General features: G+C 60.5%; 1 protein-coding gene across 1 annotated transcript; it reads right to left on the bottom strand.

The window, feature by feature from the left end:
• Nucleotides 1-4,308: 4,308 nt before the first annotated feature.
• Nucleotides 4,309-24,932, bottom strand: MCM5 (minichromosome maintenance complex component 5). The gene is made up of 17 exons (XM_002711414.5): nt 24,800-24,932; nt 24,330-24,504; nt 20,635-20,761; nt 20,421-20,549; nt 17,328-17,500; nt 16,656-16,811; nt 15,360-15,526; nt 14,050-14,221; nt 13,065-13,176; nt 10,823-10,966; nt 10,460-10,525; nt 10,148-10,324; nt 9,393-9,505; nt 8,317-8,445; nt 7,272-7,414; nt 5,270-5,397; nt 4,309-4,667 (listed from the first exon to the last, which is right to left on the bottom strand). Exons 2-17 carry the CDS (start codon nt 24,494-24,496, stop codon nt 4,566-4,568), a joined length of 2,205 nt encoding a protein of 734 aa, XP_002711460.1. The 5' UTR covers nt 24,497-24,504; nt 24,800-24,932; the 3' UTR covers nt 4,309-4,565.
• Nucleotides 24,933-25,248: the final 316 nt, after the last annotated feature.

Below are 25,248 nucleotides of genomic sequence, written 5' to 3'. Positions count from 1 at the left end.
CATTTCCTCTTCCACCCTGGGTGCTGGCCCCTGCTGGGTACCACGCTGACCACTCATGCACGTCAATAAGACACATCACTGGCCCCCGACCACGACTTTCTGAGTGGTGTGTTGTCCCGATTTTTTTAAATTTATTTATTTGAAAGGCAGAGTCAGAGACAGGGAGAGCCACAGAGAGAAAAGAGAAATCTCCCATCCGCTGTTTCACCCCCAAGATGGCTGCACAGCCAGGGCTGGGCAGGCTGAAGCCAGGAGTCAGGAACTTCATCTGGGTCTTCCCATGTAGGCAGCAGAGACCCAAACACTTGGGCCGACCTCCGCTGCCTTTTCCCAGGCCACTAGCAGGGAGCCGGATGGGAAATGTAGCAGCCAGGACATTAACCGATGCCCACGTGGGATGCCAGTGTCAACAGGTGGCAGCTTAACCAACTAACCACCATGCCAGCCCAGTGTTGTCCCACTTTTTTTTTTTTTTAAGATTTACGTATTTATTTGAAAGGCAGAGTTAGAGAAAGGGAGAGAATATTCCATCCTCGGGTTCATGCCCCAAATGGCCACAATGGCCAGAGCTGGGCCAGGCTGAAGCCAGGAACGTCTCCCAGGACTTCCACGTGGGTGCAAGGGTCCAAGGGCTTGGAGCATCTTCTGCTGCTTTCCCAGGCGCATTAGCGGAGAGCTGGATCAGAAGTGGAGCAGCCAGGACTCAAAATGGCACCCATATGGGATGCCGGCACCGTAAGCAGAGGCTTCGCTGCCTGTGCCACAGCGCCGGCCCTTGTCCCACTTTTAAGGTGCCCAGGACTGAGGGGCTCTTGGGTGCAGGACTTCCGGGGCTAACACCAGAGAAACCTTGCCCATGACACACACGGGGAAAATGAGATTCAGAGGGTGATGTATCACACGGCTGTTCAGTGTGGAGCTGGGAGGTCTAACCAATGGGGACTGCACTGGCAGCGGGGAGCCAGAGGGCGGCACCCTCAGAGCTAGACTCAGCCTTGACGGCTCCTAGCAAGAGCACCCTGGTTGGTAGCCCAGACGTCCTCTTGGAGGTTATGACATTTGAGTCCCTCCTCACAGCCTTTGGAGCCTTGGTGCTGGCGCTGTGGCGTGGGTTCAGGCAGCATCCCCTGTGGGCACCTGTTCGAGTTCTGGCTGCTCCACTTCCCACCCAGGTTCCCACTGAGGCACCTGAGAAAGCAGCCGTCAACGGCAGGTCCTTGGGTCCCCTGCAGGCTCGTGGGAGATCCAAACGCAGCTCCTGGCTTCCACCCGGCCCAACCCTGTCGTGACTACCTGGGTAATGAAAGCTAGCTCTCTCCTCTTTTCCAAACAAATAAAATCTAAATAAACTGGTCTTGAGTGTCTATTTCTCACTGCAAACCTTGCAGTGTTGCTCATTCGCTCACCTGGTGTTTACTGAGTGGCTACCGTGAACTGGCATGAGAGACGAGCATCCGGGGACCACGTGGTGCTGAGCCCTGGGTAGTTGCCATGGACAATCCTAGACCCCCCAGCCCTGGAAGACCAAGTCCAACAACAGTGACCTCCACTCGACCTACAGGGACAGGGAGCTTACACCTCACAGCACAGCTCTCCCGCTGGGGGTTCTATGATTTACATGTAGGCACTTAAGAAAGCGTCTGGAATGGGTGCTGCCCTAAGTGATCTGAGTGTGCAGTCACTCACTCCGCAGGGTTACCCTTGGCCGCTGGGCAGGAGCGTTAGTTAGGGTGTGGCACCCTCCCTCTGCCCGGTGTTGGGCCCAAGCTGTCTACCCACCCTTGACAGAGCCTGGTCCCCTCACTCATCTGCTTCCCTAGGGAACCCTTAACTGGCTCTGAACCCCACACACAGCTGGCCCCTCCTGCCACCAGGGCGCTCACACCGTCCCCCACCTTGACCAGGAAGCCCTCCCCCAAAGGCATGTGGAGGGATCAGGCTTCCCTGGGGCCAGCTCCAGGGATCCCCCCAGGGCCCAGAGCCCTCCCACCCGCTCTGTGCCCCGGGATGGGGCTGAAGGCCAGGACTCCACTGATGCAGGGGCTTGTGGGGGCCAAGGTGGCTCAGTGATGACACCTGCAGGGGGAGACCCGAGACGCTGTCCCGCAGGCTTCTTCACCCCCCTCTTCCCTGAGCCTCCGCTCCTCCCCATCTCTGGAGGATGATGGCTCACTGCCTGCCCAGCACCCACGGGGACGTGGCCTGCAGGAGCAGCAGTCTGTCTTCCTCTCTCCCACTGTCCCCTGTGCCCCCAGCCCTAACCCCCTAACCCCCAGTCACAGCTGAACCGCACCCCAGCCCCTCATGTCAAAGCCCCGGCCCTCAGAGGATGTGACCACGAAGCTTTTAAAGAGGCAACCATGTTAAAGTGGGGCCATGAGGGTGGGCCCCAGTCCATGTGCCAGGTGTCCTTGTGAGACGATGAGGACGCAGGGAGTAACGGCCAGCAGCCAGCCAGAAAGTGGCCTCGGAGAGATGACCCCGTGGGCACTGGGACCTGGGACTGCCAGCCTCCAGGACCGAGACGGCAGTGTCTGCGTGCCAGCCGCCTGTCTATGGTAGGTAGCTGCGGCAGCCACAGCAAACCCCGGCCTCCGCTACCCCAGCAGGCCTGTCCAGACGGTCCTCAACTGCATTCGAGGAGGCGCAGGTCACCCATCCTCCAGTGTCCTGCTAAAATGCCTCTTAAGGACTCAGAACGTGGAACCAACTAGAAGCACGAACTGCTTCCGGCAAGGAACATCGTTTCCAAACGACTGCCCAGCACTGTGCTGGGCTACTGCAGAAGCTGGGGGGGGGGGGGGGGTAGCTGACCCCACCCCTGCAGGCCCTGCCCTCACGCTCACGTCCGCCTTAGGACGGGGCACCTGCAAAGTGTCACATGGCCAGGGCAGAAGTTGCCACAGCAAGGCACCAGCGGCCAGGTCACAGGACAGTGAGGCTTACAGGCTACAGCCATTTGGGGCTGGAACCCCTGGCTACCCCGAAATCTCAGAGGCCTACCTGGGTTAGGCTCCTAATCCTCAGGTTCCAGGAAGACTACAGGCCCCACTCTGGCACTGAGTGCTCCCAGGTGGCCTGAGCACCGCACACCCTGGGCTGCCCAACCGCCGAGGCTGGCCCCAGCTTCCCCAGATGCCCAGTGTCTTCCTGGCCCCTGCCTGTCTTCGCACTGCCCTTGCCCTACACCTAAGGCTGCTGGACTTAGCACAACTGCTCCCCCGGAGACCTCTCTAACCCTCAGAGCAGAGCTGGCCACACCCGCTACGGGGGCCACATAGCGCCATCTCTCCAGCAGCACCTCAAGGCCAGAGCTATCCACACCCCACACCGCCCTGCTCAGAGGGAGCGCGGGGACAGGCAGGACACAGCGGAGCCTGACTCCCACCTGTCAACACTGTGCCCAGAGGCGCCACCCACGGCAGGGGAGGGCCAGCATCGAGGCGAAGCCGCAGCTGCGGGGAGCGGGCACTCCAGGGCTGGCTTGCCACCATCACAGGAAACCAACTCTAAAGGAGGAAACGGATGCAATTCTCCACCTGCAAAGATGAAAGGCTAATAGGACCCAGGCAGACAGCCTGGGATGAAAGCCACAACGCTGAGACCGCAGCCGCACAAGAAAGCAGGCGCCGGCCACATCCACCTCAATTCCGAAGGAAAAGGCTTTGAACCTGAGTCACAGGAGGACGAGCTCTCCCCTCTCCTCTCCTCTCCCCTCCCCTCCTCTCCCCTCTCCTCCCTCCATTTCCTGGAACAGCAGAGGCAGGAAGTGCTTGGTGCCACGGGAAACCTTTAGACAAAACACCCCATGATGGATGAGCACCTCACCCATGCGCCGGGTTGTTTTTTTTGAGAAAAATCAGTAATTTTTCCTGAGCTCCTCAAGTGTCATTTCTGCACAGCGGCTGGGACTGAGGCCTTCATCTGCTAAGAATGTACTAGAAAATACTTGAATGCAGCCTCAACTTCACTGTTCCCACGACAAGGTGGCGGCCCCTCCAAGCTCCGGTTTCCTGATACACAGGTACAGAGGAGGGAGGTGCCGCACCCAAAGCCACGCAGCCTGCACAGCCACAGCACTTTTTCTCGTGGACCCCAAGGACAATGCCGTGCTGCAGGGCGCCCTGCGTAGATTTCTAAACCGGCCCAGAAAAGCCCGTGAATCCAGGCATTCCGACCTCACATCCCATTCCCCCCCATCCGCCAGGCCCAACACTTCACAAAGGCGCTCCCTCCCACACTGGCTCTCGCTGCAGTCTCACCCGCTCCAACACCCCCGCGGGACAGACCAAGACCAAGAAACCGTGGTGCGGAGCTCCAGGGCCTGTCCGGGAGCCCACGCGGCAGACCCGGGTGAGCCACCACGTGCAGCAGCAGCCCAGACGCCCAAGCACACAACACTTTATTAACCCAACAGATTCCAAATGCACACTGTCCGGAACTGCCAGAGGCAGCTGCTGGAGGCGGCGAGGGTGGCGGCGGGGCGGCGGCGGCGGCGATGGCGGTGACAGTGGTGACGGCGGCGACAGTGACGTCCCCGGCGGCAGCCAGCAGCAGGCGCGGGCTCACTTGAGGCGGTAGAGGACCTTGCGCTGCAGGCGGTGCTGGATCTCGCCCCGCCGCAGCATGAGCTGCAGCACCTTGTGCACGGCGTGCTCCGGGTATTTCTGTGGGGACACAGCTGGGTGCAGGCGTGCCTCCCCAGGGAGCCCACACCCCCTGTTCCCGGGCGCCTTTCCCACGTGCTCCCCTCTGACCCCAGGAAGGCTCGGCATTTCTGAGACCCACAGCACACCAGCCACTGTCCCGACTCTTCCCCCAAGAGCTCATCTACCCCCAGCAACCCTAAGCCGCTAGTCCCACGCCTACAGGCGTGGAAACTGAGGCACAGAGTGGCTAAGTCATCTGCTGAGGGTCGCAGAGCTCAACCTCATCGAGTCCTGTGGCTACAACTCAGGCGCCTGACTCCCCAACCTCTCCAGGCCCCACTTGTGTAGACCAGGTGTGCCACCACCTCCCACACAGGCCCCCTCAGGCGCACGGCATCTGGAAGGCCCCATCTCCTCTCTGCGGGGTCAACAGCACCCTCCCCAAGCAGCGGGGAGCTCACTCGACTCTGCTCCCCACCGTGAGAAGCCAGCGAGAGGGAACCCAGCCACCTCTCTGCAGGGCCAAGACAAGAACCACTGCTCCCGCGGAGCTGCGTGGAGCGGAGCAGCCCCCGCGCCCTGGCCCGGGACCAGCCGCCACGGCCGCCCCGGAGGCCCACCTGCTTGATGAAGTCCTGCACGATGCTGTGCTCCGACACCTGCGAGCCGATGGCAAAGCGGCGCTTGAGCTGCTTCTCGATGCGGCTCAGCATCTCCTGGTCCTCCTGGCTGGTGAAGCCCTCCACCCCTGCGGGCGAGAGGCAAGGTGGACGGGGCCCAGGCGTCTGCCCGCTCTAAGGAGAGCCTCTAACCCCAGGAAGCGTGTGGCCTGAGAGCCAGAGCCAGCAGTGCAGAGGCACAGAGGCTAGCAGGCCGACTCTGCACTGCCACGTGCAGCCGCCAGGGGGCCCTGCGGGAGCAACAAGCACGGCCTGGGGAGACAGGACCTCAGACAGGACCCTGCAGCTGCCGGGGCAGCAGGAGCCAGTCCTGAAGCAAGTCTGAGCCGGAGGGGATCTGTCAGGATCTGAGGGGAGCAAGGAGGGATCTGTCAGGATCTCCCAGGGGAGCCAGGAGGGATCTCCCAGGGAAGCCAGCAGGGGATCTGTGAGTGATCTCTGAGGGGAGCCAGGAGGGATCTGTTAGGATCTCCCAGGGGAGCCAGGAGGGATCTGTTAGGATCTCCCAGGGGAGCCAGGAGGGATCTGTCAGGATCTCCCAGGGGAGCCAGGAGGGGATGTGTCAGGATCTCTGAGGGGAGCCAGGAGGGGATCTGTCAGGATCTCCCAGGGAAGCCAGGAGGGATCTGTCAGGATATCCAAGGGGAGCCAGGAGGGGATCTGTGAGTGATCTCTGAGGGGAGCCAGGAGGGATCTGTCAGGATATCCGAGGGGAGCCAGGAGGGGATGTGTCAGGATCTCTGAGGGGAGCCAGGAGGGGATGTGTCAGGATCTCTGAGGGGAGCCAGCAGGGGATCTGTCAGGATCTCCCAGGGGAGCCAGGAGGGATCTCCCAGGGGAGCCAGCAGGGGATCTGTGAGTGATCTCTGAGGGGAGCCAGGAGGGATCTGTCAGATCTCTGAGGGGAGCCAGCAGGGGATCTGGGAGTGATCTCTGAGGGGAGCCAGGAGGGATCTGTCAGGATCTCCCAGGGGAGCCAGCTGCCCTGGAGCTGTGGCAGGTGCCCGGAGCCCCCCCCCAAGGCAGAGGCTCACACTCTCCACTTTGGGCTGCTGGTGGTCTCCCCGATGGGCAAGCCACTCCCTCCCCGGCTTGCTGACCTGGCATTCCCTCCACCTGCGCTCCCCTCACACAGGTCAGCTCCCGAGGCCCCGCTAACTCTACTGGACCAGCTGATGAGAACAGCGCCCCTCCTCCTACACACTTGGCTCTGCAATCATTTGCCCCCAAACCTAACCTCGACATGAATTCCCATTTGCTTCCTTACTGCATCTCCCCCTCTAGAGTGAGAGCTCACGAGCCTAGGCACCATGAAACAAGGGCCAGGGGCCAGGGCTGTGGCGCAGCGGGTTAAGCCGCTGCCTGTGATGCCGGCATCCCATACGGGTGCTAGCTTGAGTTCCCACTACTCCACTTCTGATCCAATTCTTTGCTAATGAGCCTGGGAAAGCAGCAGAACATGGCCCAAATGCTTGGGCCCCTGTAACCACATGGAGACCAGATAAAGCTCACGGCTGTGGTCTGGCCCAGCCCTGGCCGTTGTGGCCATTTGGGGAGTGAACCAGTGGATGGAAGACCTCCCCCCCATCCCCCTCTGTGTGTACTCTTCAAATAAATAAGACAAATCTTAACCACATTAGGGACACAGCTAAAAATATTCTGAGCTCTACAAAGGGGACTGACAAACGTTCTAACTAGAATTACAGTTATTCTAACAGAATTAAAATTATTCTTCCTGAGCTGGGTCTCACGTGTCCAGGGGTCCAACAGAAGCGGCCGCCTCCCCTCGGAGGCGGGCGGCTGGGGAGACACAGGGAGGTAGGTGCTGCTGCCAGAAGGGAGCTCAGAGCAGCCCAGCGAACGCAGGGCAGCAGCGCCCTGTGCAGGCCTGCGGCGCGCCGGGGCCCTGCCACACGGCTCCAGGGAGCCCACACCTGCTCACCTGACAGGGTGCCGGACAAGGCGGCATCCAGCGTGGACACCTGGAAGAGCCGCAGAGCCTCCTCCACGTCCGCCTCCGTGGCGAAGGGCTGCAGCTTCATCTTGCTGAGGGCCTCGGAGATGCGCACGATGGCCTCCAGCTGCCTGTGGGCGCCAACGAGACACGCGGGGTGGCCTCAGCCCTGCGTCCCTCCCCTGCCCGCCACTGGCACCTGAGAGGTGCGTGCCCTAGGGGGTAAGACTGCAGTGGGCACTGCCAGCTATCCCGATCTTCCTAACAGGGCCCTCGCTCAGTCTAGCACCCCCGCCTCTCCTGCATCTACGCGTGTTTGTGGGACCAACGTGCGGCCAGCAGGCTCTCAGTCCAAGCACCACGTGGCAAGTTCAGGACGCGCCCTGCAAGGGGAACCCTTCTGCCCCGTCCACTCCCGCTGTTTAGGATGTGGTGGTGATGGCTGAGTTCCCGCAGCCGCCCCGACCACGAGACAGCTGAGCAAGAACCGTCGCACCCGTCCACCACCACAGACCTCCACGTTTTTATGTCAGACAGAAATAAACTTCCCATTCTCTAAAGCTACTTTATCACATTTCTACCTCATCAGTGCCAGAGCCCAGATCCAGCCCCTGGAGGTCTCACTCTTACCCACTTAGACCCTGCAAACTCTCCAAAAATGAGGCAGAGTTAAGAGCTGAGATCAAAGCAAAGGGGCAGGTGGTGCGCAGCAGGTTAGGGTGCCGCTTGCGACGCCTGCAGCCCTAATTGCAGGCCAGCTGCTCCGCGCCCAATCCGGCTCCCTGCTGATTTGCCCGGGAGGCAAGAGATGATGGCCCAAGTACTGGGGCCACCGCCACTCACACGGGAAGACCCAGAGGAAGGTTCTGGTTCGCAGCTTCAGTGTGGCCCAGCACTGGTTGTTGTGGGCATTTGGGGAATGAACCAGTAGAGGGCAATCTCTCTCTGTCTCTCTCTCATACTCCGCCTTCCAGACAAATCGATCTCTGGACGCGCGTGCCGGCAGCCGCGGCCCCGCCCCGCCTGCGCTCACCGCACGGTGATGGGGATGCTGGAGCGGCGGGCGCTGTCCCTCTCATGCTGGCGGGCCCCGCTGCGCATGATGATGTAGCGGTTCTTCAGCTTCTCTGCGGCCTCTGCCGACAACCGGGGGCCACACTTCCTGCAGGGCGGTAGGAAGCGGCTGGCGTGAGGCCAGGAGGCAATCTTGGGCAGCCACCCTGTCCCCCGGCCCCCTGCCAACTTCACGTGTGTGTGTGTTCCCACCTTCCCACAGCCACCTGCTCAGGCGGGGTGGGCGTGTCACCTCGAAGAGGTTGAAGTGAAATCGGGGCTGGCGTGGGCGGGCCCCGGGGAGATCAACACAGGGCTGCAGGCAATTGCCCGTGTCCACACACAGGTGCAGCGGGCCCAGCGGGGGTTCATCCCATCCTCCCGTGGCCGGCACAGTGTGGCACTGTTCACCCACCACGTGGACACAGCCCCCAACACTGGTAACAGCCAACAGCACCACCCCAGCTACCCAGAGGCCTACTGGGTAGGAGGCTTCACAGACTTGAGGCCCAGAAGCAGGGGGGAGGAATCCCCCAAGGCTTCTCCAGCACCAGTGTACAAGACGGCCTGCAATCCAGGGCTCCCTGGGTGTTGCAAAGTTAGGGAGGAAGCAGTGAACAGGAGCTGTCTTTCTGCCTCGCAGATAAAAAACGAGAGAGCCTGGCTTCATGGTGCAGCGGGGAAGCCACTGCTTGCAATGTCGACCTGCCACATGGGTGCTGCTCTGTGTCCTGGCTGCTCCACTTCCAATCCAGCTCCCTGCTAATGGTCTGGGAAAACAGCAGAGGACGGCCCAAGTACTTGGACCCCTTCACCCATGTGGAAGACCCACGGGAAGCTCCGCCTGGCTTCAGCCTGGCCCAGCCCTACTGCTGGGACCATCTGGGGAGTGAACTAGTGGACAGATCTCAATCTTTCTCTTCCTCTTTCAAATAAAATAAATCTTAAAAAATAAAATAAAATAAAAATCAACAAGAACGAACAGTATCATGTGAGAAGAGTGGAATTAGGGCCAGCAGAGCCCGACAACACCCCCAGGGCCCGCCGCCCACTCACGCTCGGCAGTAGGCAATGAACTTCTTCAGCTTGGCCAGGTCGATCTCGCCCTCCACAGCCTGTGTCTGCGTCAGCGCACTCACGTGCAGAGTGATGACATGCTTGGCCAGCATCTGGGGGGCAGAGGGTCCACTGGGTCAGCCCCGAGGCCCTCCCACTGGGGTCCCAACAGAGGTCAGGCCGTCAGGAAGGAATGCGGGGCCCGGGCATCAGACTCCACAAGGCACTCAGACCTAAGGATGCTCACCCTGCTGGCCCAGCCCCAGCCTGTGCTTTAGAGAACTTCCTGTTCTTCACTGCCCACACCCGGTGCGGGGGCTCAAGCCTGTCCACTGGGGCTGGGGTGGGGTGTGTCTGCCTCTAGGATGGCCACTGCATCTACCCAAACCAAAGCCTCCATCCCGGGCGTTGGCTATAGCTGCTTCACACAAGCAGGCGTCCTCTTCCCTTTCGGGCTGTTAAGCTCCAAGCTATTCCGACAAACTCTGATTCTGCCACCACAGGGGAACAGAGGCCTGAGAACAAAGCCCCACCCACCAGAGGAAGCAGAGCAGAGGCAGGGCAGCCCGAGAACCCGGATGCAGCCTCTGTGAGCCCGAGTTCTTTCTGTTCCGAAATGTCTGCTACGGATAACCCGACGACAACACCCTTGTTTCTTATCTACCGGACCAGGGCCCCCGGCCCCCAGACCCGCTCCAGCACTGGGCAGGGCTCCCCCTCGATGGCCTGCCCCCGTGCCCTGCCCCCGGACGCACCACGTCCCTCTCCTCGTTGTGCTCATCCTTGACGATGAAGATCATGTCAAAGCGGGACAAGATGGTGGGCATGAAGTCGATGTTGTCTTCCCCCTTGGTCTCATCCCAACGGCCGAACACGGAGTTGGCGGCAGCCAGGACGGAGCAGCGGGAATTCAGCGTCGTGGTGATCCCAGCCTGCGAGGGGACAGGGGGGCAGACAGTCAAGAACCCCGGATGGAACTCGGCACACAGGACTTGGCCACCGCCAGTCGGCAGCATGCGAATGACGGGGCTGGGCTGCAGCAGGTGGCCGGCCAGGGAGGCCCTCACCTTGGCGAGCGAAATGGTCTGCTGCTCCATGGCTTCGTGGATGGCCACGCGGTCGTCCTCTCGCATCTGCGTGGGGAGAGAAATGGCCATTTCACGCCTGGGCAGGGCGCAGCGGCAAGGCCCACCCCGTGCCAGGACAACGGAGAATCTGGGCCACTCTAACCACAGTGACAACTGCATGGACTTGGCTCTCCCCTCCCCACTCTCCAGATAAAGGAACCGCAGCAGAGAGGTTAGACATGTAGCCCCCCACGAGTGACAGGCCCAGGGACTGCACGCCGGTCTCCCAGGTTACAGGTGCCTTGTGACGGCCAAGTCCAGGGCGTCACTGTGAGGAGCCACCACCTTTCGGCCAGCGCTCACCTTGTCAAACTCGTCAATGCAGACGACTCCACCGTCAGCCAGGACCATGGCCCCGCCCTCCATGATGAAGTTCCGGGACGAGGGGTCTCTCATCACCGAGGCGGTCAGACCAGCGGCACTGCTGCCCTTCCCAGATGTGTACACCTGGGGGAGGCGCAGGGCAGGCGTCAGGGCCCAGCGCTGCTCCAGCTTTGAGCCCTGACCCCAGGGAGTCGGGGGGGCCCCGGGGGCTATGACTCCCCAAGCTGGCTGCAAAGGACAAAACCAACTCAAGGCTCTGACCCAGTGCCTCTCCTGCTGGAGGGGAGCTGCCCTGAGCTTCAGTCTGGCCTACATGTTCTCTCCTTGACGGTGTCATCTCCATGGCTCATCTGAGCCTCCTCTCAGCTCATCAGCGAGCTCAGGCCCAGAGCGGGGAGACACGCCTCAAGCTGGCCTCAGAGCTTGGATGGGCACTCCGGGCTCCCAAGGCCGCCCTGCCGTGAACCCTTTGTCACCTGCGTGCTCCACACTGCCACTTCGCCCTCGCAGCAGGGCAAGTCCCAAATGACATGTCCTTAACGTGTAAGATGCACAGGCCACCAAGCCTCGGTGCAGTACTCATTATTAATTCTTTATTTTAAACTATGTTGGGGCCAGCACTGTGGCGCAGCAAGTTAAGCCACGGCCTGCAATGCCAGCATCCTATGTGGGCCCAGTTCATGTCCCAGGTGGTCCATTTATGATCCAGCTCCCTGCTAACGTGCCTCGGAAAGCAGCAGATGGCAGCCCCAGGGGCAGCCCTGTCACACAGTGGGAGATCCAGATAAAGCTCCTGGCTCCTGGCCTTGGGCTGACCCAGAGATGGCTGTTGTGGTCATGTGGAGAGAACCAGGAGATGCAAGACTGATCTCTGACACTCCCTAACTCTGCATTTCAAATAAATAAACTAAAAAACCAATAAGCCACGGGGCCAGCGCTGTGGCGCAGAGGGTTAAAGCCCTGGCCTGAAGCACCGGCATCCCATATGGACACCAGTTCGAGTCCTGGCTGCTCTTCTTCCAATCCAGCTCTCTTCTGTGGCTTGGGAAAGCAGTGGAAGATGGCCCAAGTCCTTGGGCCCCTGCACCTGCATGGGAGACCTGCAAGAAGCTCCTGGCTCCTGGCTTCAGATTGGCATAGCCCTGGCCATTGCAGCCAATCGAGGAGTGAACCCATGGATGGAAGACCTCTTTCTCTGTCTCTACCTCTCTCTGTAACTATGTCTTTCAAATAAATAAAATAAATCTTAAAAAAATAATGATAAGCTATATGTTGAACTATTTTAGGTATCATAAGTATATATTATGAACACTACTTTCACCTTTTTTCCCTTTATTTTTTTCTGGCTACAATTTTTTAAAGACTTATTTATTTGCAAGGCAGAGTTACAGACAGAGAGAGCTCAGAGAGAGAGAGGTCTTCCATCTGCAGGTTCATTCCCAATATGGCCGCAACAGCCAGGATATGAAGCCAGAAGCTTCATCTGGGTCTCCCATGTGGGTGCAGGGGCCCAAGGACTTGCACCATCTTCCACTGCTTTCCCAGGCCATTAGCAAAGAGCTGGATTGGAAGAGGAGCAGCCAGGACACGAACCGGCACCCTTATGGGATGCTGGCACGGGAGGCGGAGGCTTAGCCACAGCGCCAGCCCCAGCTACTAACAAATTTAAAATGACTCATTCCCAGTTGACATGCTAGCCCCATTGGACAGTGCTGGTGTGGACAACGTGGCACACTTCCCATCATAAGCCCACCACAGGCAGCCTGCCCGTGCCCACAGCAGACACAGCCATGTCCCCTGTGATGCTCTGAGACCCACCTAACACAGAGGACTCTGTGTATCAGACACTGGAGCACAACCCCCGCTCCCTAAGTGAGGGTAACGGGGACTCAGCAGAGCTGAGGTGAGTACTTCAGGCAGTGCAGGCCCCTGCAATCAGGGTCACCACTCAGCAAGCAGCCACACCTCAGGGAGATGAGCGGGTGTGCTCTGAGTCCACAGCCAGTAACAGCCAGCCGGAGACCCAAACCCCAACCTCCGCTCGCTCTTCTCACCCTCCACCCCCACCTGGACACGGCTGCCGGCTCCCTTCCTCCTACCAGCCTCTGCCGTATGGCCTGCAGCCAGGGGCACGAAGATTCTGGATGAGGCAGGCCTCCCCGGGCGCCGTGAGGGCCCCACTGGGCCCGGCCTGCAGCTGCCTCCAGGCTGGGGCACTCACCCCGATGGGAGAGCACTTCTCCACAAACTTCAGGAGCTGCGACTTGGCCGTCCCCGGGTCCCCCAGCATCAGCAGGTTGATGTCGCCTCGCCGTGTGAGTCCGTCAGGGAGCCTGAGGAGAGGCAGGTGGACTTGGCAAGACTGCACCTGTTGGTACTCAGGCTCCCCGGTTTGGAGGCCGGGTCACCTCCCAGCCTCGGAGCAGGCAGGAAGAGCCATGTCCACACCCAGCTCCGTGGCTCCCTAACACTGGCACACTTGGCCTAACAACGGGGGAGAGCCTGCCTCCCGGGGAGGGGACCTGCACTCGGGCACACACGCCAGCACCTGGTAAACACTCCTCACAGCTGCCACACAGATCTGCGGCTGCGCAGTACAGCTCCATGGGCAGCGAGCACAGGTTCCTGGCTCTACCACGCGCACCTAGGAGCAAGCCCCTTTAGCTCTCTATACCTAATTCCCTCATCAATCACATGGGAACAACAGCCATCTTTACAGAGTGTCGGCAACAACCTGCTTAGATTTCAGACATACAAGGTGCTCAGAGTGCTGCACGCACAGTACACAGCGAGAACATAGTAAATGGTAGTGCTGACGTCACCTTGTACTCTTAGTGTCGATGCCTCTGTTATTTCAGTTTCAAAAGGACACAGGTGTCCTGTCGTGTTGGGTTTCCTGTGTTTCAATCACGTGGCACTTTTTGGGTTCAGAGAGGTGGTGTCTCTCCCCCAAGGCCACACAGTGAGGGCCCCATGCCTGGTCCTCAGATTCTAAACCCGGTACTCTCTGCTGCAGAGATCCGCCAGGGCTGGCGGATCTCGGAGCAGGTGCATGGATGGGCCCCTAGCCGGCTGACAGGGAGCCTGGGAATTGGCAGGAATCCCAGAGGCCTGGGGCACGTGAGAAGCACGCAGTCCCGCGGGCCTGCCTGCTGACCTATGGGCCATCAGCCCCTCTCCAGACCCAGGGGATCCAGACCCCTCACCTCTTTCGGGAGCCCCCAAACAGGAGGCAGGCGATGGCCTTCTTCATGTCCGTGCCCCCAAAGATGGAGGGGGCAATACTCTTGGAGATGACCTCATAGACGTTGGGGAGGGCAGCCAGGCGACGGAACTCCTCCTCCTCCTGGGGGCTCACAGAGCCGGCAAAGCTGCGGCCTGGGTGGGCGGGGCAGGGGATATGTGAGAGGGGCACCTCCTCCTGCCCGCTGCCCAGCCCCAGCTCAGGGGGACCCCTCAGACAACAGGGCCACAGGGCCCTCAGAGCCAGCACAGCACACCTCAGTCTGCATAGTCAGCTCCAGGGCTGTTCCACAGTCCCCACGGCCAGTCCTCAAGAATGGGCCTAGAATGTTCCTGCATCAAACTAGTGGGAGGGAGCGGGGGGCCTGAGGAACCGGGGCAACATCTTGGGGACCACTGAAAGACTCCCCTTTGCCAAGAGGGGTGGAGCCACTTCAGCTGAGTGACAGGTGTCCTTGGTCATGACGACATCACACCCTCTGGCTGCTGGGAACAGAGAAGGCGGAAGGGAGACCCAAGAGGCAGCCTGACAGTGGACAAGCTAGCAGGTGGACAGAAAAGTCTAGAATACGGGAGGAAGCCAGGCAAGAGACGGAGACGTGCGGAACGCCAGCAAACAGGGAGCTTCTCCTTTAAGGCAGTAACTGTGCAGGTAGTTGAGGTAAACAGGACTGAGCCCTGGGGGCCCAGCCCTCCAGGCGATTACCGAGGCCAGAGGGCCACAAGGTCTGATCACCCAGGGGTGTGAGCAGGAGCTCCAGCCCCAGCCACTCGGCAGGCAGGCAGGCCGGCTCAGGCCTTCCTCGGCCACCCCACCCTTCTACTGAAGACCCTGCACACTCACCACCCTTCCACGGGCAGCTCAGATGCCCCCTTGCAGGAAGCCCTCGCACTGGGCCCAGCCCCCGACACTCCCTCCTCCCTGTCCCAGAGGTTCCCTGCGGTGCTTTCTCTAACCAGACCCCCCCCCCCACAGCTCCTCCCCTGCCCTGGAGCCCAGCACTTCACTCCTCACAGCACTGCAGGCTTCTCCAGTGACCCGAGGCCTGCAGCCTTGACCCTACATTTCAGCAAACACCCCGGGCCCCGGGGCCACAGCTGGGACGAGCGGGCGGGCGGAAGTGCTGGGGCCACAGCTGTTTGCTGCCACACAGATACACATTCCAGGGTTGTGAGCAATGCAGGGGTGGCTGGGCTAGTTCACGAGATAATGAGCTACCCATGGAAAGACGTGTGCAAGCCCAGGCCGCACCAGGACCCCAGAGCAACTCACCAGAGCCATCCGTGTCCACCTGGATGCCCAGAACACGGATGTAGGAGCTGCGGATGCCCACACCCACCCTGTCACGACCCCTGGTGGAGGTCAGGCCGAACTTCTTGATGGAGTAGATGCCCATGATGGTGACCCTGTTCCCGGGGACCACTTTGTCACACAGGTACCTGAGGTGGAGGGAGAACCAAAGGTGAGCTTCTGGGGGGACGGCCAGTGCCACCCTGTCACACAGTACTCGCCTTAGCACTTCCGCCCTGAGTCCACCCCACCACACCCAGGGAAGGGCTCTCCCCTCTCTCTACTGGCCCCACGCTTGTGTGGCCCAGCTGTGTGGGGGTGGGGGCGTGGACAGTGGTGCCGACCCTCTCACTGAATGCTTTGTCACACTGGCTGCAGGGAGGCTGGGGGCCGGCTCGACCCCAGGCCATCTCCTCTCACCTGCCATCCCAGAGGTCACACGGGGCCCTCTCACCTCCTGGGGGGTGGGGTCCTCCTTCTCCTGCCCTCCCAGGCCCCTTGCCGAGGGCCACTCCCCACTCCACCCCTGTGTGGCCATGAGCTCGGCCCTGGCTTTTCTCTTTTAAAACAAAACGCGGGGGGCCAGCGTAGTGCTGCGGCAGGTAAAGCCGCCGCCTACAATGCCTGCATCCCATACGGGCGCCGATTTGGGTGCCGGCTGCTTTGTCTCCTATCCAGCTCCCAGCTAACGTGCCTGGGAAAGCAGCAGAACACGGCCTAAGAGCTTGGGCCCCTGCACCCATGTGGGAGACCCCAAAGCAGCTCTGGCTCCTGCCTTCTGACTGGCCCAGCCCCGGTTGTTGGGGCCATTTGGGGAGTAAACCAGTAGATGGAAGACCTCTCTAACTCTGCCTCTCACACAAATAAATCTTTGAAAATAAAATGTTGAAAGAGGAAGTCTCCAAGCCCCCAACCCAGAGCCACGGTTGGGGTGGAGGGCGCACCTGGCACCTGTGTGACCTCAGAGAAGTCACTGCACCTCTCTGAGCCTGGTGCGATGATGAAGCGGTCTGATCCCTCTCCATTCCTACAGCACCGTGAGCTAACAGACGCCAAGGCTTGTCACAGCCCCATGAAGGAGCTTCACCCTCCAGTGAGCACCCTCGTCTGGGAAGAGCAGACCCACACCCAAGGCCACCTCACCTCTCCCAGGTTACAGGTCGCCTTCTGCACAGTGTGGCCCGTGCGGATCACAGGGAAGCCTGTGGGCGGCGCCACGCGTGCAGCACGCGCTCTGCAGGGAGCCATCCCCCGCCCCGCCCCGCCCCGGCCCCTCACCTGTCGCAGTACAGCTGCATGTGTCTGGGCATCTCGCCGTGCGGCACCGCGTCAGGCAGCTCCTGCAGCTTCAGCGTCTGGAAGTCCACGCACTTGCACTTGTCGGGCATGATGAAGTAGGGGTCCAGCGGGCAACTGGGGCGCCCAGCCTGATCCCTGAGCCAGAGGACGCAGAGTCAGCAGAGCCACCCGAGAACCCGCCCATCGCAGTCACCACCAAGACGTGGGAGGCAGCAGCTGGAGGAATGTCACGGAGGAACCGGGGCAGGCAGCTCGGAGGTGGGCGCAAACGCTGGGGTCTTGAAGGGGAACCAGGAGTGCGCACCAACACAAGACGGGTCGGGGAGACCTGAGGGCAAGGCACCCCAGGAACGGCAGGGTCAAAGGCCCTCAGAGCTGTGTGGCTCAGCAAGTTCTAGCTTTCTTCAGAAGATGCTGGACAGACTCATTTCCCACCAACCCTAGGTTCTCCACACAAGGGTGAGCATCCTCGTGGGGCAGAAGTCACCAAGGCACAGAGACACCAAGCCCAGCTCATGACCCTGAACCCCAGGGAGCCCAGCCCTGCCCCTGGCCATCCCAGCGAGTCTCTAACAAGGAGCTGCAGGTGCCGTTCAACGCCCGCGCTCAGCCTTGCTCACCTCCCCAACACGCCTGCAGCTGCACACTCACGTGTTGCACTTCCGGGGCAGGGCATAGCCCTCGAGGCCAGGGCGCATGGCGATGTTGTTGAGGGTGTTGCGGCAGCTCCGGCACTGGATGGAGATGCGGGTGGCCTTGGCGCGGACCGCTGAAGCCGCAATGATGATGCCGGGGATCTTCACCAGGTGTGACATCATGTCCGACTGGAACAGAGCCACCAGCAGGTTCGTTGGTTAAGGGCGTGGGGGAATGACCCAGGCAGGGGCCTGGCCGAGGTGGTGCAGACCCACAAGGAGGGCCACAGCTCTTCTGTTCAGCGCAAAAATTGCTTCCCGGGGGCCGGCACGGTGGCACAGCAGGTAAAGCCACCGCCTGCAGTGCCAGCATCCCATATGGGCACCAGTTCGAGACCCGGCTGCTCCACTTCCGATCCAGCTCTCTGCTATGGCCTGGGAAAGCAGTAGAGGATGGCCCAAGTCCTTGGGCCCCTGCACCCACGTGGGAGACCTGGAAGAAGCTCCTGGCTCCTGGCTTCAGACTGGCCCAGCTCCAGCCACTGCAGTCATTTGGGGAGTGAACCAGCAAATGAAAGACCCCTCTCTCTCTTTCTGCCTCTCTAACTTTGCCGTTCAAATAAATCTAAAAAAAAAATAAAATTTAAATTTAAAAAAAGCCCACATCCGACATCACAGAGCCTGGTTTGAATCCCAGCTCCGCTTCCAAATCCAGCTTCCTGCCAGTGTGCACCCCGGGAAGCAAAACATGATGGTTCACATAGCTGGCCCCTCCCACCCACATGGGAGACCCAGACTGAATTCCAGGCTCCTGGCTTTGGCCTGACCCAGCCCATCATTTCAGGCATTAGGGAACTAAACCAAAGATCAAAGATCTCTTTCTCAAATAAAGACCCTTGGGGGCCGCTGCTGTGACGCAGTAGGTTAATCCTCTGCCTGCGGCACCAGCATCCCATATGGGTGCCAGTTCTAGTCCTGGCTACTCCTCTTCCAATCCAGTTCTCTGCTATGGCCTGGGAAAGCAGTAGAAGATGGCCCAAGTCCTTGGGCCCCTGCACCCACGTGGGAGACCCGGAAGAAGCTCCTGGCTTCAGATCGGCCCAGCTGCAGCTGTTGTGGCCATTCGGAGAGTGACCCAGGGGGTGGAAGACCTCACTCTTTGTCTCTCCTTCCCACTGTCTGTAACTCTACCTGTTAAATAAGTAAATAAAATCTCTACCTGTTAAATAAGTAAATAAAATCTTTCAAAAAATAAATAACTAAAGACCCTCATAGCACAACAAGGAAGAGAGCAGGGCCATAGTGCCAGCCCCACAAACATATAAATATAAACAAATCGGGACTTGTGTGTGGTACAGTGGCCTAGGCTACTGCCTGCAATAACAGTGGCCCATACCAGAGCGCTAGTTCAAGTCCCGGCTGCTCCACTTCTGATCCAGCTCCCTGCTAATGTGTGCCCAGGAAAACAGTGGAAGACGGCCCAAGTGTGTGGGCCCCTGCTTTCCAGCATGGAGACCCAGACGGAGCTCCTGGCTTCAGATGGGCCCAGCTCCAGCTGCTGCAGCCATTTGGGGAGTGACCCAGGGGGTGGAAGACTCCTTGCTCTGTCTCGCCCTCTCTGTTCCTCTGCCTTCCAAATAAATAAACCTTTAGAAAGAAATAAAGGTTAAAAAAAAGGAGAAAGCAAATGAGGCGCAAGACACTAATGATCATTAAGTCCAGCACAGGACACGGCTCACTGCAGCTCATCACCCCCACTCTCTGTGTGCAGCTGAGATGTTTGATAGCCACAAGCAAACGAGAAAAGCTCCGGTTATGGCCTCTTCTTCCCACTCCCAGGAGGCTCCTGGGACGGAGGAGGCGGGGCTCCAAGTTCATGCTGGGTGTGTCCTCTGCTGCCTGGGAGACAGCGAGGAACAAACAGGCAGGAGGCCAGGGCCACACGGCCCCACCCTGACTCGGCATCCTGGGATCCTGGGACAACCCGCAGCACGTATGTTCTGGAAAGCACACACCTCCCAGCACCCCGAGACAGCAATCCTGGGAGACCGAGGTCGCCCTGGCCACAAGCCACCCCTGACGGGCCACCCGTCAGGAGAGGGTGATTCCCCGGAGAGCAGACGCCTGCCCCTCAGATCACACAGTGTCCCTGGAAGACCAACCCGACGCCACTTCCAGACAGGCACGACCTCTGAAGCTGTGTGCACACTAACCCAGAGCCTCCCGCGCAGCCGACGCTCCGCGGCACCACCTGCCACCCCACTCAGCAAGGTAGGCACCCCGACAGAGCCGCGGGGGCCTGAGGGATTCTAGTAAAGAGCAGACGGCGGCGGTGACGGGGCAGGACCGTCAGGGCATCCCCACAGCCACCAGCACAATCACATGACCAGCTCGTGGGGCTCCCACCACGCCCCTGACCCAGCAGTCACCACCCCCACGCGCGTCCTCCTCACTGCTCTCCCGCAGCCCCACCCCCTTGGGTCTCCCCGCCTGCCTGTCCCACGGATGCCCTTACACCCAGCCACCAGGGCGCTTTTTCCAAGTGCAGCAGATCACTGTCCTGCTTCCCGCAAAACTCCAGCTCCACCCCGTGCCTAGAAGGCCGGGCACCCTGGCCTCTACCTCCTTCCTCCCAACCCTCACGCTCACTGGCCTCCAGCCACGCTACCGTTCTAGGTCCCTAAACCATGACATCACCCCCAACACAGTGCCTTTGCACCTGCCGCTCCTGAGCCTGGAAGGTTCCCCCTTGGGCTGTCCCGGGCTGGCTACGCACCGCTCGCATCTGGCACCAACGTCACTCATTCTCTGACGGCCATCCACCTGCCTCTGCCACGGCGCTGCTCCCATTTGCTGGTCTCTCCTCCACGCCTCATCTGCACGACCCGCCACCACCTACATGTTCCCTGCTATTTCTCCCAGCGCAAGCTCAAGACCACCAGGGCCCACCTGTTCTGTCCACCACCGTGAGTAACAACCCCAGCACCAGGCAGGTAGCAACCGCTCGGGAAGCATTCGCTGACCAAAATAAACGCACGACAGACCGGCCCTGCCGAGCTCCGACAGGCTTCTCGCCCCCCACCCTCGGCTGGCCTCTCAGGGGACCCACCTTCAGGCTGCGAACGCTGGACGGGCTGGCGTCCGACTTGAGCATGACCTGGATGTCTTGCAGCGCCTCGTCGCCAGCAGGCCGGGGCCGGGTCACTTCATCAGCTACCTCCTTGGCAGCTTCCTCCAGCTGGGGAGGGGGAGGAGGAGGACGCGGGCCGTCAGCGATGGGGCAGAGCCGGCCCGGGGGTGGGGGGGCTCGGGGGGGCGCTCACCAGCTGCAGGTGCTCGGCCGGCTGCTTGTACAAGTAGTCGGCCAGGTCCTCATCGAAGCTGGCCAGGTCCTCCATCTCCACCTCGATCCAGTACTCGCCCAGGTTGTAATGGCGCTTGAGCTCATCCCTGCAGGGGCAGGGCCGGGACGGGGAGGGCCGCAGGGAGGAGGCTACGCTGCTGCGGTGCACCTGCACGCCAGAATCTGCCCACACCACAGCCCCCATCCCAGACACACATCCAGTTCCAGCCGGTCCCCCACCAGAGGCTCCTCCCGAGCAGGCTGCCCGCGTGCACAGACGGCAGCCACTCCTCAAGCCTTCCCCTCCTGCTGGGCACTGACCAGGCACGTCCTCAAACCTGGAGGCCCCAAGACAGCCGAGACTGCGTCTACCCTGCGAGACAGTGTCTACCCTGAGACTGCGTCTACCCTGTGACTGTGTCTACCCTGCAAGACTGCGTCTACCCTGTGAGACTGCGTCTTCCCTGCGAGACTGCGTCTATCCTGCGAGACTGTGTCTACCCTGCGAGACAGCGTCTACCCTGAGACTGCGTCTACCCTGTGACTGTGTCTACCCTGCGAGACTGCGTCTACCCTGTGAGACTGCGTCTTCCCTGCGAGACTGCGTCTATCCTGCGAGACTGTGTCGACCCTGCGAGACAGTGTCTACCCTGCGAGACAGTGTCTACCCTGCGAGACAGCGTCTACCCTGCGAGACTGTGTCTACCCTGTGAGACTGCGTCTACCCTGTGAGACTGCGTCTTCCCTGCGAGACTGTGTCTATCCTGCGAGACTGTGTTGACCCTGCGAGACAGTGTCTACCCTGCAAGACTGCGTCTACCCTGCGAGACTGCGTCTACCCTGCGAGACTGTGTTGACCCTGCGAGACAGTGTCTACCCTGCAAGACTGCGTCTACCCTGCGAGACTGCGTCTACCCTGTGACTGTGTCTACCCTGCGAGACAGTGTCTACCCTGCGAGACTGCGTCTACCCTGCGAGACTGCGTCTACCCTGCGAGACTATGTTGACCCTGCGAGACAGTGTCTACCCTGCGAGACTGCGTCTACCCTGCGAGACTGCGTCTACCCTATGACTGTGTCTACCCTGTGACTGTGTCTACCCTGCGAGACAGTGTCTATCCTGCGAGACAGTGTCTACCCTGAGACAGTGTCTACGCTGTGAGACAGTGTCTACCCTGTGAGACTGTGTCTACCCTGTGACTGTGTCTACCCTGCGAGACTGCGTCTACCCTGAGACTGTGTCTACCCTGAGACCGTGTCTACCCTGCGAGACTGTGTCTACCCTGCGAGACTGCGTCTACCCTGAGAGACTGCGTCTACCCTGTGAGACTGTGTCTACCCTGTGAGACTGTGTCTACCCTGTGAGACAGTGTCTACCCTGCGAGACTGTGTCTACCCTGTGACTGTGTCTACCCTGCGAGACTGTCTATCCTGTGACTGTGTCTACCCTGCGAGACTGTGTCTACCCTGCGAGACTGTGTCTACCCTGTGACTGTGTCTACCCTGAGAGACTGCGTCTACCCTGAGACTGTGTCTACCCTGTGAGACTGCGTCTACCCTGAGACTGTGTCTACCCTGAGACTGTGTCTACCCTGCAAGACAGTGTCTACCCTGTGAGACTGTGTCTACCCCCGAGACAGTGTCTACCCTGTGAGACTGTGTCTACCCTGAGACTGTGTCTACCCTGCAAGACTGCGTCTACCCTGCGAGACTGCGTCTTCCCTGCGAGACTGAGTCTACCCTGCAAGATTGTGTTGACCCTGCGAGACAGTGTCTACCCTGCGAGACTGCGTCTACCCTGCGAGACTGTGTCTACCCTGAGACTGCGTCTACCCTGTGACTGTGTCTACCCTGCGAGACAGTGTCTACCCTGTGAGACTGTGTCTACCCTGAGACTGTGTCTACCCTGCGAGACTGCGTCTACCCTGCGAGACTGCGTCTACCCTGCGAGACTGTGTCTACCCTGCGACAGCGTCTACCCTGCGAGACTGTGTCTATCCTGCGAGACTGTGTCTACCCTGAGAGACAGTGTCTACCCTGCGACAGTGTCTACCCTGCGAGACTGTGTCTACCCTGAGACAGTGTCTACCCTGTGAGACTGCGTCTACCCTGCGAGACTGTGTCTACCCTGCGACAGCGTCTACCCTGTGAGACAGTGTCTACCCTGCGAGACTGTGTCTACCCTGCGACAGCGTCTACCCTGTGAGACAGTGTCTACCCTGCGAGACTGTCTACGCTGCAAGACAGTGTCTACGCTGTTGAGACTGCGTCTACCCTGAGACTGTGTATACGCTGCAAGACTGTCTACCCTGCGAGACAGTGTCTACCCTGCGAGACTGTCTACCCTGTGAGACAGTGTCTACCCTGCGAGACTGTGTCTATCCTGCGAGACTGTGTCTACCCTGCCGGCCCCACACACAGCCTTTTACAGGGCACCCCGTGGGACTACTGTCCCAGGAACACGGCAGGAGTCTGCCGACCTGGGCACAGCCTGCGCTCAAGAGGGGTGGGGGGCGGCCCGCAGGCCCCACCCCCTTATGTCGGGGAGCCAGGAAACAGCCAGTTCCACCTGAAATCCCCTGCGGGAACAGCCCCCACGTCGCCCAAGCAGTTCCTCCTCACTAGAATGCCCCCGCACCTGACACCGAAGGCGTCTCGGCTCCTGTCCCGCGCCTCCATGGAGGCCACTGTCACCTGGAACCTGTCATCCCTATGCCTCATCTCTGTATCTCCGTGGCCCACAGTGGCAACGTCAGCTGCTGTACGGACACATGCAGGCACGCGTGGCTGGACTCTTCTTGCTGACGTAAACTGAGGCCCAGGGACCCGGTCACTGGATGGCCCTTCAGCTAACAGCCGGCCAGGCCCAAGCTTGGACCTGCACACGGACGTTCCTTGCGTCTTCCGGGACAGAGGCTGGGCCCACAAAGACTCAACGTGATGTCACAGAGTTGTACAACAACCTGGGAGCAGGGGTCTCACCCAGCTCATTCAGGGCTACAGCCCCACACACACCCAAGCGCCTGGCATGCAGCAGGCGCTCAATCCATAGAAGGTATGTGAACAAAATGAATGAATGGCCGTCTCCACCTTTCACACCACAGGAAGGTGGGTGCTGTACACCTACTTGGAAGGACCCTAAGAAGCAGTGGGCAGGAAAGACCTGGCTCAGAGTCCAGGTGGCTCTGGCTGGGTTGCTGGTGGCCGGCTCAAAGACTAATGACTGGGCCGGCGCTGTGGCACAGTGGGTAAAGTCACCACCGGCAGTGCCAGCATCCCATATGGGCACCTGTCTGCTCCTCTTCTGATCCAGCTCTCTGCTATGGCTTGGGAAAGCAGTGGAAGATGGCCCAAGTCCTTGGGCCCTGCACCTGCGTAGGAGACCTGGAAGAAGCTCCTGGCTCCTGACTTCGGATTGGCTCAGCTCTGGCCACTGCGGCCACCTTGGGAATGAACCAGCGGATGGAAGACCTCTCTCTCTCCGGCTCTACCTCTCTCTGTAACTGTCTTCCAAATAAAATAAATATTGAAAAAAAAAAAAGGTTCATGACCCCGGCAGGCTCCTTCCTCTCTCTGAGCCCCCTTCCCCATCGGTCTACTCAGGGCCCAAGGGGCCTGTGTCCCCAGCCGCTCAAGCGGTGGCCGGGTTGCAGGTGCACATCCCCCACGGCCGCACCTGTACTTGAACGTGAAGCCGGTGCGGTCGGTGCCCACTCGGTACTGCCGCAGGAACTCCTTGAAGCGCCTCTGTAGCTGCGACTTGCGGGCCTGCCCCTCGTCGGCCGCGGGGTCGCCCCCGAAGCTGTCGCTGTAGAAGACGCCCGGATCGTCGAAGCCCGACATGGCTGCACCTGGCACGGGAGCAGAGCGCTGGAGCGGAGCGGGGGAGGTGGTGGGGGCCGGGCCCGGCACCCCCTCCGCCTCTCTGATGCTTGGGTCCGGCTCCGGGAGGGGCGTGGTGGGTGGGACAGCCTCGAGTCGGCGGGGGGAGGGGAACGCTAGCCTTCCGGGACCCCAACCCTAGTTTCCCGAAACCGCCCCTGCTCCACCCCCAGTGCGCCAGGAGCTGCGGACGCCCGCCGACCCCCCACCCCTCTGTGTTGGAGGGGCTCCCGCTGTCGTCACCCCAGATCGCAGCCGGCTCACCTCTCCGTTCCCACGCTACGCTCGCCCGGGGCACACAAGAACCTCCACGCTCGGCCGCCGAGTTTCGCGGGAAAAAAGAGACGCAGCATTCGCGGGCCGCGGCCGCTGCGCTCTCATTGGTTCACCGGAACCCTGCCACCGGCGATTGGACCGCTCTGCTCCCGCGAGCCCCGCCTCCCCATCCAGATGCCGAAGGCGATTGGCTGCAAGCCCATGACGTCAGTACCCCGCCTTCTTCCGGACTCCATCTTGTGCGCGGAACAATTTGGCGCGAAACTTCTGACTGGGGAGGGAGCAGCGGCGGTGGCGCGGGGCGGAGGCGCAAAGATGGCGGAGAGGCGTTCCCCCGAGCGGAGGAGGGTCCGGCGGCGGCGCGCGGGGGCCGCCTTTGTGCAATTTTCTGAAACCTTTTAGCCTCTTGGGAAAAAGACCCCTTCCAGAGCCGTAGG

The sequence above is a fragment of the Oryctolagus cuniculus genome, chromosome 11 (assembly GCF_964237555.1).
Source record: "Oryctolagus cuniculus chromosome 11, mOryCun1.1, whole genome shotgun sequence".
NCBI lineage: Eukaryota > Metazoa > Chordata > Mammalia > Lagomorpha > Leporidae > Oryctolagus > Oryctolagus cuniculus.
This window is presented reverse-complemented; position numbering and strand designations above follow the sequence as displayed.